Genomic DNA, 17734 nt, shown 5'->3' on the forward strand with positions numbered 1-17734 from the left:
GGGTGCTGCCCGAGATGGGAATGTTTATAAGCTTTATGATATTAACTGCAGCACTCAACCTCAGGTGGCATAAAGCATGCAAAAAAGAACTTTCTGTCAGTTTTATTATTTCTAAAAAGGTTCCCCTTGAAGCAGAAGAGTGACCTTGCTCTGCTGAGCTGACATATGCCATTGGATTAATGGTCGAGCTCTGCTGGAGGGAAGCTCGCGGAAACATTACAACTCCAGAAGCTGGGCCGGCGGTGACCATTAATCAGGGGGACCAAAATCATGCATCAAACACACTCATTTAAAAGTAGTAAAAATGACTTAAAAAAAAACTTTTTGAGAATTAGCTTATTGTTTGTCATTACTTGTGTTCAAGGAGATCACTGCATGACTAAAATATCCCTTGAGGAGACCTTTAGAAAGGTTATTATGTACCCAGAGGCCACGTGAATGCAGAGGACATTGAAGACGAATGAGAGTAACAGGTTTTGTTCCAGAAAATTTGACGAGGAAGTTTATAATGGATTCTGTTTCCCTGACTTAATTTGCATTCCTTTATTTAACCTTTATTCCCAAACAATGGGTATTTGCTTCTTCGTGATGATTTTATTTTTTAAACTGGAGTAACCGAATTTAGTGGTATAAACATCTGATTGGTAAATATGGTAGGAAATTGTTCAGGAACCTAAAGATTAGTCAAAATTTAATTATTAAGTCTGTTAAAAAGTATCATAATAGACTTAAAAGTATATTCTTTCACCATGTGTCAGCTAATGAAGCACTTTCAAGACTTTTTTCCTCTCTCTGATTATCGAAAAGAAAAAAAAAAATAAGTCTAAGATCCAGAAAGAGAATGCTCAGTTTAAGTAAGTTACTCTTATTCTTTTTTAAATCCCTTTGATAAAAATGAAGACATAATTTCTCTTTTATATTTTTAATAGTTTGTCTTTTAGATTAACGAAACTATGCAAAATGCATATGATATAATTTCATTAAAAGGTAAAATAGAAGGGGCACCTGGGTGGCAGAGTCGGTTAAATGGCCCACTCTTGGGGCACCTGGGTGGTGCAGTCGGTTAAGCGTCCGACTTCAGCCAGGTCACGATCTCGCCGCCCATGAGTTCGAGCCCCGCGTCAGGCTCTGGGCTGATGGCTCGGAGCCTGGAGCCTGTTTCCAATTCTGTGTCTCCCTCTCTCTCTGCCCCTCCCCCGATCATGCTCTGTCTCTCTCTGTCCCAAAAATAAATAAATGTTGAAAAAAAAAATTAAAAAAAAAAAATGGCCCACTCTTGGTTTCAGCTCAGGTCATGGTCTCACAGTTCGTGAATTCAAGCTCCGTGTGGGGCTCTGCACTGACAGTGTGGAGCCTGCTTGGGATTCTCTCTCCCTCTCTGCAAGCCCCTACTCTCTCTCTCTCTCTCAAAATAAATAAATAAACTTTAAAAAAAAAAAAAGGTAGAATAGAAGAATCAGGTATTTTTTCAGAAAACCAGAATTTTGCTACTTAAGATTATGGTCAATTTAGGAAGGCCTGTTATGATTAGTACTTGAAAATTATTCTTGGGGCGCCTGGGTGGCGCAGTCGGTTAAGCGTCTGACTTCAGCCAGGTCACGATCTCGCGGTCCGGGAGTTCGAGCCCCGCGTCGGGCTCTGGCCTGATGGCTCAGAGCCTGGAGCCTGTTTCCGATTCTGTGTCTCCCTCTCTCTCTGCCCCTCACCCATTCATGCTCTGTCTCTCTCTGTCCCAAAAATAAATAAACGTTGAAAAAAAAATTTTTTTTAAATTATTCTTCTCCTAAATAACTGTTGCCTTCTTTCACCATCATATTCATATTCACTATTATCCTCTCTTGTTAACCAGATCCTACACAGGAAGATTATTTATACAGTTATTTATATATTTTTTTGCACAGGTATTTATTTGTTTTTGGAGTTTAGTTATAGGATGAAAATGGCTGATAATTATGTGCAAACAGTTAAAATACTTAATAGTTGGTTGTAAGTAGAAAAAATCTAATATTCATACAATAGAAAACAAATTATAAATTTATGGAAAGATAATACATATTTTTATAACTGGAAATGTAAATCATCTATCTCTGTTACCACCTTCTCACTTTCAAGGTACTTAGAAAACAAAATTAGTAATAAGAAATGCTCAGGAAAGTTATTGAGAGTAAGGATGGTAAATACATCAAACTTGTTATTACCTATAATTCCTATCCCTCTCCCCACTGTCTTCCCTAAAACACATAGTATCTTCTGTAACCATTGTTGACACAGTTAATCCTTATCTCTTTAACTCTAAGCCTGAACGTGGTTTCAGAACTCTTCTCACTCATCTCAACACAGCTTTTTGTGAAGCTTTAAACAAACTGTGCTGGTGCAAGAATTGAAAACTTATTGCCAATTTTGGTTTTGAGAGAAAGTCCTTCCAGACAATGGAAAAATCCCAGTGAAATATCCTTGTACCGAATACACACTTATAATGACCAAAATTACTATGTTCACTAGAAACAACCCTTGAAGAGTTCAGGAAATAATTATGTTAGACACACTTTTGTTATCCAGTACTCCATTCAATATATAGTGTGTGGCCCATCACCTTTTTGTTTCTTTGTCATCATTTTAGCAATCACCATCTTTGGATTTGGAGATTTTTAAAGAGTCCCTCAGTCAGCAACCACATAATCTCTCAGGGTAAATAATTTTTGAGGCAAATTCAAATTGTGTTGATTTCAGCTAATTTAAAAATTTCTCATCATTTTAATTTGCCTTTCTTTAGACTGACTATAAATAACATAGGTATAGACATATGTGTACAAAATGCCTTTCATGTACTGAGTGGTGCCAATTAGTATTCGTTAGTGGATGAATATAAGTTTCCAGGTTGACATCTATTATACATTATTAAGTTCATTTATTTTGTGAATAAATATAATCTGCTTTAAGGAACTGCTTCTATATTTGTATACCATTCGTTTGAATATGATTCTATTTAACTCTTACAGATTGAAGTTATTTGGTTGATGGCACCAATGGAGTGTAAATTCCTCCAGGATAGATTCTTGTCTTATTCCTGCAGACAGTCTGACCCCAACTATAAAGTTTAGCCATAGAAGCCACTTAATTTATTTGTGTTGAACTGCATAATATATTTATGTTGAATTACAGTCTTTAATTAAACATCAGCAAATCATCTTCTGTGACTATAACATGACCAGCTTATAATTTGCTTTTGTGTTAACCATGAAATATATGGTTTTGAGGCATTTACCCTGAAGAGGAATGTAGGATGTTATCTGCTGTGGTTTTCCCACGCCTCACGGCAGTAGGACTTTTCTGCAGAGGTATTATATAGCACTTAAGAGCCATAGTAGAGCAGGAACAACCACTGCGTGCTAAACTGAGGAGGCATTGGCATGTGATCTCATAGGGAAAATGGGCCTGGGTCCTGCCCTTGAAGAATGGACTGGATCAGAGTGGGAGGAAAAAAAAAAAAAGAGGAAGAACGTTCCTTGGAAAAACAACAAAAACAACAAAAAACAGCATAAGCGACAGCTTAGAAGCAAAAGTGAATGTGTCCACAGCGACCAGCAAGAACTGTCAGTTCTGCCGAATACGACTGACTACCATTACCTGATACCATGGGGAACCATGGATGTGCATCATGCTGAGTTTGAGCTTTATTTTATCGCCTAAGGAAGAGCTACTTAAACCCTATGAGACTCAGTTTTGCTCATCTGTAAACTGGAGAAATCTATACTGACCGCAGAGGGTGATTGTGTTTATTTAATGAGATAACTGTAGATAAATCTCTCGGCATGGAGCAAATTCTCAGTAACCATCATAACAATATGGAGTAAGCTTTACACTTTGAGAGGAACCAAATGATAAGAACAGGTATTTTTGGAAAATTAGTTCAATGGTGTGGTGTTAGAGGATTGGAAAAGCAAGAGTTTGGGGACTAAGAAGCTGAATGTTAGTGGGTTGGCTCAGGAATGAGGCTATCAGCACATATTTGACCAGCAGTAATGAAAATAAATGCCTAAAACAGAGATTTCAAGAAAGAATTGACCAGATGTGGAGGCTGAAAGACTGCATGTGTGGTATATTGGCCATTATATGGCCAAAGTTCCCAAAGTGAGCAAATACAAGTTTCCAAGAGCGCAGGGAGATGGCTCAGAAGGCAAAATCAAAGCAGATCCTCAGGGGCAACTGGATACAAGCAGAAAGAGCCCTTGGTTGGTACATCTGCCTTCCAGCACGAAGGCAGGCAGAGAAGCCACTACGGCCTAGAGCAGCTATGAATGTGGGTTCCCTGGAGAAATTCTTGAAGATTTCAAGGAAGCAGTGGTATAATGAAACAATTCCAGGAGGATCAAGAGGGACCGTTTAGTGTATTTGTTAATGGGTTTAGTAGTTGGAGAAAGAGAGAATGAAGGAATAGACAGTGTACTATATATAACAATAGTCTAGGAGTGAGCGAGCCAAGCAGAAGCTGTACAATAGGGAAAACAAGAAGCTGAACAGTTCAGGGTAGTCTGATCATGGTCACATTTTACAAAGTTTTTCATCTCCTTTTTATTCTACAGGATTTTGTAAGAATTGGTGATATCACGTGACTGAACTTTTGCCACATTATGCTTTTTACCTGAAAAAAGATATTTAAGACCTATCGATGTTATTTATTTTAAAAACTCTTTTCAACTAAAATAGACTATCTTAATTTCCATTCAGTTCTTACAACTGCAGCATGACTTACAATATGTGGATGTAATGTAAATCATAACATACAGTAATAAATCATGCAGAGGTACAATTGAGAATTTTAAATATCTGAGTCTTTTTTACTCTCAAAACTTGTTTTGTTACATTAAATAGGCTGATATGAATAACCATTTTACAGGTAATGGATCATTCTGCATTGATTTTTTTTTAATTCTAGTTTCTTTCATTTGGGTAATTTTCTTTAAGGCAGTTTCAATTTGCAGAAAACATCTCTGGTGCACATCGACTTTTGAAAGTGAAGTTTCACATGGAAATTTTGACACAACTTTAAAACACTAAAGCGGAGTCAGAATCTGCATTTCCTTTAGATATTTTGCAGTTGACAGAAAAGACACTGAACCAGAAAGATCAAGTAAACTAACTTTTGTTTCAAGAGCCCAGATCTACATTAATAACATTTAGAGCATTGATATATGTTTGAACATTGGGTGGCCTTTACTCAAGGTTAAAATGTTAGTGTTGAAGGTTATGTTTCACAGCTCAGGCAGTCTTTTAGTTTGCAGCCCCCTGACACTCCACACAACCATCTTCCATTGGCACCACATGATAGTGTAATTATTTAACACTGAAGCAATCCTAACAGGTTATTCTAAGTGAGTTAAATTTGTTTCGCACTCTTCAAAAGATCTCAGCACCTTAATTAAGTTAGGACAATCAAATCCTCGAATGCCTTTGGATAAAGGCTGAAAAGCTTATTGAGATTTAGCATAGTATTATTGGAAAATATTCACACAAGTGCATGCTGAAACAATTCTGATCTTCAAGAGCATATTACTAACCATTGCTTTATGTGCAGTATTTAGAAGATGTGAGAACGCATTGGCAGAGTGTGTGTAATTTTTAATTTGCCAGTACATTTCAAAATACTGCGGATGTCTGAGTCAGATATGCAAATTTTTTCTTTGAAATAGACTGTGAAACTTTTCCACCAGTTCCTTACCCAAACGGCTGGAGATAAGATTTTACTTAAATACCCCGAAAGTTGATGGCTGGTTAAGAAATGAAAATAAGGGTCAAGTTCTCTTGGCCTTGGCCAAAAAGTTGATTCACATTTCCAAAAAGAGACCCCCTCCCCGCCCCCCGCCACCGCCAGTTGTCCTTCATGTTGATAAATTTAGGCTCGCCATTGTTCTAAGAATTCTATTTAGTTCCATTTGCTCTATCAAGCTAACTTTCCAAATTTCCACCCTGTTTAGATAGCAAGTTTCTTTGAAAATGGAAGACAATATCAAAACTTTAGAATGGAATGTCATAGTTGAGAGCACATCAGTGTGAAGAATTGAAAAAGAAGGAACTTATTTTTGCAAGTTCTTGTTCCCATAAGTTTCCTCACTGAGAAGGATTAGATCATTTCCAAGAACCCTGTCAGCTGTATATCATGTAATGACATTCTGTAGTCATTAGAATTGTTAAACAAAACTAGAGAAAAATTTTGACTAAAAAAAAAAATGAATCCTCTTAAGTTCTTTTATATTATTCATTGCATGGGTAGGGACACACACACACATGTTCAAACACACCAAATGACACTTGCTCAGCCCTTTTAGGTGGAAACCAAGTAGACTAAGTGGAAGAAAGTAATCTGCTTCATGTAATTGCAGATAGTATTCAAAAGTCAATCTAATAACGTGCCTCAACGTCAGAAAGTTGGTTGTTCTAAAATAAACTTGGAAAGCAAAACTTTATTTTCTCCTTAAATATGTCTATACTTCCAAACAACTATGAGCTAAGAAATATTGATGATATTTTTACAAATTGTTTCCTTAGAAAGTTATGTGACCATCAACTTTTTTTAAAAGACTATTTTGTAGAGTAATTTTAGATTTTCAGCAAAATTGAGAGGGAAGTACAGTTTCCCATGAACCTCTCTGCCCCCACACGTGATTAACTCTTTGTAAATTATTTTTTAGATATTTTATAGGTGCATCTCTCTCTCTCTTTTTCTTTTAGCCTAACATTTTCCTAGGGAAAGCTTCAAGAATATGTAAAAAGAGGTTACTACAATCTACCTCATGTATCTATCACCTGGTTAATCATTAAATAATGACCAGTCATATTTTTTATTTATTCTCATACACTTTATTCTCATATTCTCATACATTTCATATTCTCACTAGGTTACCTTGAATTACAACTAAATAACAGTATTTTCTCAATATCATCAAATAGCTAGTTATTTAAAAAGTGTCCTCAGTTTTATCCTGGCTGTTTTTGTTATAGTGGTTTATTTAATCTATATCTAAACAAGATCCATGGGCTATATTTGATCATACAATTCTTAGAGGTTATTAATCAATGTGTTCCTTCTTTCTATCGATTAGCTGAAGAAACCAGGCTATTTGTCCTGTAGATTTTCTCATTGTCTAGATTTTTCTGATTCACTGCATCTTTTTGATGTCATTTAAGATGCTCCCTTGTCTCTGTATTTTATGTAATCTGGTAGTTACATACAGAAGTTTGGTGTGAGTGCTTTTGTTTATTTATTTACTAGGTTCTTCACTAGTGGGATTAGGTGCTACTATTATGAAACACATACTCTGGTTCTTTCTTTTTGAAATTCTAGGAGCTATTGAGTATTATTGCTGGGATCCATTATTTCCTCAGGGGTTTCAGTAATTCCATAATTTCACCATTCTTAATTGATTAGCTAGAATACACACACACAAAGATAAACTTTTTTCATAAACTATTTACTCTGAAATATATTTCATACATGAAAAGCAGATTAAATATTTAAGTATTTCCCTTTATTTGCCAGTTTTCATAATATAACTGTAATGTTTCCAAATGTGGCCACTGTTTTTTTTTTTCTTTTGGTATCATTATGAACTCATGAACTTTGATATATTTCAATATTCACTTATTATTCCCATTGATACGAAAATTATCCCATCTTTGGATACAATCTATCGCAGTGAGAATATCTTTAGAATGGCCCCTGTGTTGTTTTGACTTAGCTATAGTAGGCTTTGAAAGCTTATTGTTTTATGCTATGATCACTATGAGAATTTTGACTGAGAATCTTAATTGCAAATGTCATTAACATCATTACTTATTTTCATTGTCCCTCAACATATGTATTTATATATACTGATAGTATTAATAACAATATGATTACTGAAAATGGGTTAACATTTCATTTGTCATTGTTTTCTTTTCTTTGGACAGTCAAATTACTGTTCTTAAAAATCACTTAAAAGAATTCTCTCTAAGCCACCAATTCAACATACAATTAGGTTCATTTGTTTCATTTTTATTTGAAATTTTTAGGGATTGTTTTTATTTTTTATTTGATCTTTTGAAAGTTTACTTATTTTGTGTGTGAGAGAGAGAGAGGGAGAGCCTGCGTGTGAGCAGAAGGGCAGAGAGAGAAGGAGAGAGAGAATCCTAAGCAGTTTCCACATTGTTAGCGGGGAGCCCATTCGTGACATCATGACCTGAGCCAAAATCGAGTCAGATGTTCAAAGGACTGAGTCACCCAGGCAAAATTTTGTTTTTGTTTTTGTTTTTATGTTTATTCACTTATTTTTTTTTTAATTTTTTTTCAACGTTTTTTATTTATTTTTGGGACAGAGAGAGACAGAGCATGAACGGGGGAAGGGCAGAGAGAGAGGAAGACACAGAATCGGAAACAAGCTCCAGGCTCTGAGCCATCCGCCCAGAGCCTGACGCGGGGCTCGAACTCCCGGACCGCGAGATCGTGACCTGGCTGAAGTCGGACGCTTAACCGACTGTGCCACCCAGGCGCCCCTTTTTCACTTATTTTTGAAAGAGAGAGATAAAGAGAGAGAGAGAGAGAACACAAGTAGGGGAGGGGCAGAGAGAGAGAGGGAGACAGAATCCCAAGCAGGCTCCGTACCGCCAGTGCAGAGCCTGATGAGGGGCTTGAACTCATAGGAACTATGAGATCACAACCTGACCTAAAATCAAGAGTCTGACACTTAACTGACTGAGCCACCCAGGTGCCCCCCCCCACCTCAGGATTGTTTTTATTTTATTTTATTTACTTCTGCTAAAAATATGTAAAAGTTACATGGTTTTAAAGTCAAATCTACAAAACAAGGTATATTCATTTTGCCCCATTTCTCTAAGAAAGAAAATATGTATTTGCCTGTATTAAAACTTAAGCATATATTTAAATCCTTAGATAAGTGGCAGCCTGCTACGTACATTTTTCTCTACATACATTTGGCTTTTTTCACTTACACTATATCCTGGAGATCATTCCATAGCAGTATAAAGAGATACATTTTAACTTTCTACAGTTGCATTGTTTTATTGTTTGGATTTACCATAAATTATTCAACCTATCTTGATGAACATTAGGGTTTACAGCTTTTTTATAATATAGAAATTTTACAATGAATGCGGACGTGTAAATCAGTTTATAGCTAAGAGTATCTCTGGTATACTCTGGTATATGGAATTCCTGGGTCAAAGGGCAAATATATATGTCATTTTGTTAGTTTTGCCAAATTACCCTCCATAAATGTTGTGCCATTTTACAAATGCATATCTAATTGCAGAAGGAAAAATTGCATAAATAGAGAAAGAGTGGAATTAAAACTAAATATTATCTAATGTCAACAGAAACAAAGACTTATCTGAAACATGAATTGCAGTTTTATTTAAGTTACTGTTCCCATTGATAGCTATTCGTTTATATAACGGCTCTGTCTTGATGGGAGCTTCTGTCACAAGATAATATTTGCTAAGCTAATCCATTATGATTATAATGCAAAATTATTGATATTCAAATACATTCTCATTTATCAAGGACTATTATCTGGGAAGCCAGCTTGCTTCCACATGATTCACCTTTTTGTTAGAAACTTAATAGGACAAATTATAAATTTGTTCGTTGTGCATACCTCATAGTAGGCATTAGCCCTTTCATCATAAGCCGTAACCTATACATTATGAAACCACCTCAGAAAGTCACTAACTTTTAGACTAGAGAATAATGAAAATTTTAAAACAGCATTTTAAATGCTTTGATTCGCTTCTTAACGGTGTCTTATCGTGGATTGATATTATACTCCTCTGGCTTAAAGCTGTCGAGTGATTCACAATGAGATGACTGACAAAACCCAAAGTAATAGTCTGGAGACTTCTTAAGCCACTACTTCTAAATCTGCTTCTCTTTATTGATATAATGAGGGGAGAATTAATTTTAAAAGGTGGTGACTATTGATTACTTAATGGCAGAAGATAGTGTTGAGAAATGCTGAAGTGAGCCTGTTCTGTGCCCTCCTGGGCAACAGGACCCATTATCCAGTGGTGGAAATCATGCTGTAACCCTCATTAATATTTAATAGGCAGGACACAGGCTGGATGCAGGCTACAAAATTGCCCCAGGCATAGGCTCCAATAGGCCATCAGAATGTTTCAAGTATATAAGAGTAACAGATTTCCCTGTGTTCAGATTGTTTATAAGCAGGACAATACATTCAATTCCCTTTCGTGATCTCTGGGCGGTGATAGCCTCATGGAAATGCCTACTAGGCAGGTTGAAGTGATTAATGTTCGGGAAGTCATTCTAGGTTAGTCAGCCCTGCATGAGAAGACTTCGTATTTTCCAGTGTGGTTCTCAGTCTCAGCCCTTGTCTTTCTCTCTTCTTTCCACAAGCCGAAGGGCTGGTTCAGCAGGGGTGGCGAGTCAGCAAAAGGCGTTAATTGTGTCTAACACAGCCAGCATCCTCCGAGCGGTATTATGTATCACACTGTCTATCAAGCTAACCCCTTGTCACACGTCAGGATCTTTTTATTTTCAGCTCATTTAAAAGGGAAACAGGGAGTTTCAAAGATAGCTGGTGGGGAAACATAAGTCTAAGAGTGCGTGGAAGAATGAAGAGCCTTTGAAACTGACTTGAACTAATCTGGGCTGTGACTTCTGAAAAGACAATACAAGGTTTTATCAATTACAGACACCCATTGTTAACTTTTCAAATCACCAGGTTGCTTTGCAATACCACCAGCTTGTTTTGAAAATATCATAAGATTGGAATGAAGTTAAGTTCTCTGTATAGAACATATTCTGAGGATTTATTGGTACATAAAGGGCATAATATCAGATAGCCACCATTCCAAACAATGGATAAAAGTAAACAGGCAGTAAAGACACATCAGTGTTTTGACTCAATGACCCTAAAGATTGTTGAACATGTATTTAGGATAATAATTTACTTTGTAACATATCAGGGATTATTTATAATTACCTGCCTAGAATGAGTTACATACATGAGAATAAAAATTTAGTTTTGTAGGCAAAAAGTATCCAAGGGAACAAGTCTTCTATTAACATGTTGAGCTTTTTGTCAAAACCAGTGAATGAAATTTCCCCAGAGGTCTCATTTTATTCCATGTTAAATGTGGACAAAGTCTGTTTTACTCCCAGCCTTAGACTGTGTACGCCTAAACGCTGCTCTCAATTTATGAACAGGTCTCTGTGTATGCCTTCTCTTTCTGACACCAAGTGGAGAGTCTCAAGTGATCAAGTTATCAGTGATAAATGTATTTGTGTTCAGTTTTGGCTTTTTGACAAATAGGATCTTTATGAGGCATTCTGATGGATCTACTTAGATGTCTGTGTTTGTTTGTTTAGTTGTTATATATTTATTAGTTGGTTAATTCTCAATTCTTGCCATTCCCTCATGGAAATAAGTTTGTGGTTGACTCACTTCAAGAAGTCTCAGCTTAGAATTTTTAGATTCTTCAGCTGCCATTCCCAAGAGCAGAAGTAACACTATCAATTGAAAATAATTTAATAGATTTTCTCCAAGGTGCTTAACACTATGGCATAAAACATATGAAGGCATTTAATCAACCGTAAATATTATAATATTAATAATAGTTATACCTTCAGTGCCTTTAGATATTCCAGAGAGAAAGTTTTTTTAATCCGATCATTGCACTATACTGACACTTATTGAACCATAATCTAATATATTTAGCAATTTTATCAGCGAAAGTCACAAATCCTAAATGCCCTTTCCTTTCTCTTTCCTATTTTATAGCGCAGCAGCAGTTTTGGGAATTTCGATCGTTTTCGGAATCATTCCATTTCAAAACCAGATGATTCAATTGAGGTTAGTATTTTTGTTATAATTGTTAAGCAAACACATTATGAAAAATTATGAAGCCAATATCACTTTTGCAAAGTACAGTAAGAAAAATAAGTGTATTTGAAAATCACAGTCCTGCCAATATTTTTATGATAAATGAACAAACAATTTAGTACTTAATACCATGCTGGGTGTTAAAAGTCAACAGCTATCTAAGAAACCTAACATATTAGGAAAAGCAGAACATGAACTTATGAAGAGAGTTACAATGTAAAGTAATACAGATATTCCCAAATTTTCTGAGCATTTCCACAATAAAACAATGCATAAATTTTATGTAATTGTAATTGCTTTAATTTAATCGCATAATTAAATGGCTTAGTTGCAAGTTTGTCAAGGAGAGCATACAGTTGTTCAGTTGTACTCACATTTCCACCATATGCATTTAAATGTCTCATAGGTGACCATTACATACACGTTTGCAAATCATGAACACTTTAGATGTAGCACGAGAAAAGCTTCCCATAAAATTAAGTGTAAATAATAATAATAGTAATAGTTCTAATAATATCTACATTTAATTGAACACTAAACACTTTGCCTACTTATAATGTAGGAACTATTAACATTACTATTTTACCATTGAAGAAAGACATTTCATTGAGGAAAATTACTTCTAAATTACACAGTTAATAAATGACAAAGACAGAAGTCAACTTCTTGTCTGACTTCAAGTTTGCCATTCTGTTATACTATCTCACAAACGAAAGGTCAACTGTGATAAGTGATTAATGAAAGGTAAAACAACTAATAAATTGATAAAAAGGAGGATATATATTGAGAAAATTAAGAATACATGTTTATCATTGAACGTGATTCAACCACTCCACATGTGATACATTTTAGATCAGTAGGTTTTGGAGCTTACCTATTTCTTAGTTACTCATTGTCATTATTGTATGCTTACTTTTTGTTTTTTGTAAGGAATTTTTCCATTTATCATATCTAATTTCTCAACATACTTTTCAGGTTCTTATGTGTATATATCTATAATATTTTTAAATAATTTTATTTCAGTAATGGAAATTCTAAACAAAAGAAATTAAAATAGAATGGCATCTATTATTACTTTCTAAATATATCCATTAGTATACATATATGCACGTGGGTCATATATCCCCTTTTATACATATGTATATTACATATATCATCTTTTATCCGTATATATATATATATATTTATATACACAGACCTATGTGAGAAAGCGTATATTTCATTTACAATTATAATCTTATATACACTTTCAACTTTCCATAACCACACATAGATATATTCTACTACTATTTACTTTATAATTCTAGAGTTAACCTGTAAAAGTAGTTTAGGCTCATTCAGGTTCTTTGATTAGGAATGGTGACTTAGTAACTTGTGAAAGAATTTAGTGAACCTGAAAAAGTAGTTCACACATTTTTCAGCAATTCAGCATTCATTCATTTAACAAGTGTTTATTAACACCTACTCTATGACAGGGTTTCCAGTAGGCACTCAGAAATTACTACTGCAATAACCGATGAAGATCCCTAATACATGAAGCCTAAAGTCTAGAGGGAGAGACAGATCTTAGAAAAGCAACAACAATTGTAAATAAATACCTAATAAAGTTATAATCCAGGCTATGAAAGAGAACAGTATAGAAAAATGTGCAAGTTTAAAATATGCTGAGGTAGTTTCTTCGAAACTTCTGTAAAGAATGATAGGAAAACCTAAAATTACAAATATTTGTGATACTTTTTTGATGCTTAGGCAATGGTAATTTAACACTGGTGGTAATAAAAAATATACTTTCTTATTTATTTAATTATTATTATTTTTTAAGTTTGTAATTTTACAAAGAAGGTAGAGTTTACATAGGGAGAAGAGAGAAGAAAAGGGCTAACTTTAAAAATTTAAAGTGTTTCCAAGTTATATTTTATTCAGGGCTTTTGGATTAAGCAAAAACTCTTTGCCTTTATAACCTTGAATGTAGAAATTAATAAAGTTCAATAAGTACTTAAATTGGCTGTCCATTCATATTTATCACAGGCAATTTGGGGTAAGATACGAAGCAAAACATAATATTTATTAATAATGATGTTAATTTTGTGGTTAAACCTTCATATTAAAATATTCATGTTCACTAAAGGGAAGTTTCCCCGATTTCTGTATATGCAAGAAATATCTGGCTGTCCATCCACTGAGAATGGTGGGCAATGCTTAGATGACCTTAAAGGGTCTTTTCTTGCCAATCTGAAATATTAAGGATATATAACCCAAGTATGTCCTTCAAGAAAAAAAAGTCACTCCAAAGTTCTACATGAGAAGTTTAACTTATTCAAAAAATATTGTCAGTTCCTGGAAGTATTCTAGACATTGAGAATAAGTAAGAAATACAAAATCTCTAGTCTCATGGAGCCTATCTCGTAGTGGGAGATGCAGGCAATAATCAATCAAAGAAACAAATATATTATCAGGTAATGTTAAATACTTAGAAGAATAAATTACATGTTAACTACTTGAAGATTTTTGTACCAATGGCTGGACGAAGTTCATATTTACTATTGCTTGACAATGTGGGAAATATGTATGGGATACTTACCTGAAAGTTAAAAAAAATGCACTTTCTCAGTGGATTTACTTAATTCCAAACCTTTTTAAGAGATGACCATTTCTATTTCTATAAGGATCAAGAGGATATTTTAAGGCCCACTATAACCTTTCTAAAGCCTCCAATAAAGTATCTCCCATCTCTGTAGACTTAGCCACTCATTATTCCTGGCATTTAATTCTATTTTTGGCATCTCAAAATGGGTAAAACTAAAGTGGCTCTACTGTACAGGTATTTAAAGAATAGCTAAATTCTTTAAAAAAATTTAGATGTGAAGCTCAGGTCCTTCGACATCAGAAGTTTGATTTTCTGAATTCATAACACATGTAACCAGGCTTGGACAACTTTAAAAATATGTTTTATGTCCAGATTGAAACTTTGGAAGCTGCGGTATACGATGTATATGAAGTTCACAAATTTGGAATCTTCCCTCTAATAATGTTTTCAAATAAATGATTTTTATTGCTTTATTATTCCATCTTTTATTTTTTATTTTTTTAAAATTTATGCCCAAATTAGTTAGCATATAGTGCAACAATGATTTCAGGAGTAGATTCCTTAATGCCCCTTACCCATTTAGCCCATTCCCCCTCCCACAACCCCTCCTATAACCCTCAGTTTGTTCTCCATATTTATGACTCTCTTCTGTTTTGTCCCCCTCCCTGTTTTTATATTATTTTTGTCTCCCTTCCCTTATGTTCATCTGTTTCGTCTCTTAAAGTCCTCATATGAGTGAAGTCATATGATTTTTATTCTATCTTTTGTAAACAATCCTAACTAGGTGTATGAAGGGGAATCCATAAATGAAAATGGAGAACAAAATAAAACTTCAAATAATGGAGGAGGTTTAGGGAAAAAAATGAGAGCTATTTCCTGGACAATGAAGAAAAAAGTGGGTAAAAAATACATCAAAGCCCTTTCTGAGGAAAAGGTAAGCACCCTCTGTTAATCATGTGTATTTTTCTGTTAAACTTTTTCTTAAAATAGTCAAAGATTCTTCTTATAGACATAGAATTACTTGATGTTTTAGGGAGGACTTCAAACATCTGTTTTCTCCCTCAATAATTTTTCCCAGAAGTTGGATGGAAAACAACAGCAACAACATTATTACTCCTATTTTAATAGAAGAAACAGACACTTGGAAAGATCACACATATAGTACATGAAGAACAGTATGTCATATGTTGTAACAAACATCAGTGCTTCATTTATTTTTATTGCCAACTAAGGTTCCATTTTATAGGTAAACTAGATTTTATTTTTCCTTTCATCAGTTGATAGATATTTGGGTTGTTTCCACTTTCTGGCCATTGTAAATAATGCTGCTATAAATATTCGTGTGTGAGTTTTCGTGTGGAGATATTCTTTCATTTCTCTTGGGAATATGGTAACTATCTGATATTTTGAGAAATTAGCAACTGCTTACCCAAGCAGCTGATCATTTTACACTCCCACTAGTAATGCGTGAACATTCCAATATCTGCACATGCTTGTCAGCACTTGTTACTGTCTTTTTGTTGCTAGCCATCCTAATGGGTGTGAAGTGGAATCTCAATATGGCTTTGATTTGTACTTCCCTGATGACTAAGGATGTTGGGAATCTTTCATGTTCTTATGAGCCATTTGTATATGTCTTCTTTAAAGGAATGTCTATTCAAATATTTTCCCACTTTATAATTGGGTTATTTGGGTTTTTTAAAGTTTATTTATCTATTTTTGAGAGAGAGTGAGAGAGAGAGAGAAAGGAAGGGACAGAGAGTGAGAGGGAGAGAGAGAATCCCAAGCAGGCTCCATGCTGTCAGTGCAGAGCTTGACGTGGGCCTTGATCTCAGGAACCATGAGATTATGACCTGAGTCAAAATCAAGTGTCAGATGCTTAACCAGCTGAGCCACCCAGGCACCTTGGGTTATTTATTTATTTATTTTTTACTGTTGACACTAAAGTTTTTAAAAATATATTCTGGATACAGGTCCTTATCAGATATATGACTTGCAGTATGATATATTTTCTCCCATTCTGTGCATTGTATTTTCATTTTTTTGATGGTAACATTTGCAGCACAAATGTAGGTTACAAAGATTTACTCCTGTGTTTTCTTCTAAGAGTTTATAGTTGTAGTTCTTAAATTTTGGTGTATGGTCTACTAATTTTTCTATGGAATATAGTAGGAGTCCAACTTCCTTCTTTTGCATGTGTATATCCAGTTGTCTCAACACTAATTTGGTAAAAAGACAATGATTTTCCTATTGTATTTTCTTGGCACCCTTGTTGAAAATCAATTGATAATAAATACATGGCCATAATTATGGGCAATAAATATAGAGGTTAATTTCTGACTCTCAATTCTATTACATTGATATGTATGTCTTATGTCCATTCTCTTTTTAACCCCTTTTAATAGGACTTCTGTCCCCAGTACTCCATTAAAACAGTAGTCACAATCAGTGTTGACCTCTGTGTGGTCAAATTCACTGATAACTTTTCTTTCTTCTTACATTACTTTTCAACTCTATTTGACAAGTGATGATTTCAATATATATTAAACATCATCTTTTCTTGGTTCATCTAACTGAGTGTTCTTCTGGCTTTCTTTCTTTCTCAGAGTTTCCTTTCTTGGCTTTGCTTTTTTTTTCCTGTCTCTAAATATTGAGTCTTCCTGAGGCTTGTTCCTAGATGCTCTACTCAATGTACTCTCTCCTCCTAAGTGATCTCATCCATGTCATGACTGCTTTTCATAATTATATCTTTAGCTATGACATCTTATCTGTTGTGCTTAAACAACCACTTGTGAATTTGATATCATCACTTAAATGTACAATAGATACTGGAACTCAATATATCCAAAACTGGATTATTAATTCTCTATGCTCTACCAAAAAAAAGTTTCTTGTGCAGTCTTCCTAGTAGTAATAGACAACACTACCATAACTCTAGATGAAGGGAAGGAGAGGAGAGGAGAGGAGAGGAGAGGAAAGGAGAGGAGAGGAGAGGAGAGGAGAGGAGAAAGAAGCCTAAGAATCATTCAAAACTCCTTCTTTCTCTCATTTTTCACACTAATTCATCAGCACATCCTCTTGGTTCAAACTTCAAAGCATTATCTAAAACCCCTAATTCCTCCATGTAAACTATTCCTGCTTTAGACAAACAAATAAACAAAAACAATAACAACTCCTCTTGCCTCGAGTACCATAATAATCACCTAATTGGTTGTCTTTCTTCCATTCTTTCCTCCATAAAAACCATTCT

General features: G+C 34.7%; 1 protein-coding gene across 3 annotated transcripts in view; it reads left to right on the forward strand.

The window, feature by feature from the left end:
• The window catches only part of SAMSN1 (SAM domain, SH3 domain and nuclear localization signals 1), a 139511-nt gene that overhangs the window by 99735 nt on the left and 22042 nt on the right, over positions 1 to 17734 (forward strand). For all 3 annotated transcript variants that reach the window (XM_043593838.1, XM_043593839.1, XM_043593841.1), the window contains 2 exons: positions 11796 to 11867; positions 15269 to 15418. In XM_043593838.1, coding sequence (XP_043449773.1) covers positions 11796 to 11867; positions 15269 to 15418 — 222 coding nt within the window. The remainder of the gene's footprint in view (positions 1 to 11795; positions 11868 to 15268; positions 15419 to 17734) is intronic.

Source organism: Prionailurus bengalensis, chromosome C2, assembly GCF_016509475.1.
Source record: "Prionailurus bengalensis isolate Pbe53 chromosome C2, Fcat_Pben_1.1_paternal_pri, whole genome shotgun sequence".
Classification (NCBI taxonomy): domain Eukaryota; kingdom Metazoa; phylum Chordata; class Mammalia; order Carnivora; family Felidae; genus Prionailurus; species Prionailurus bengalensis.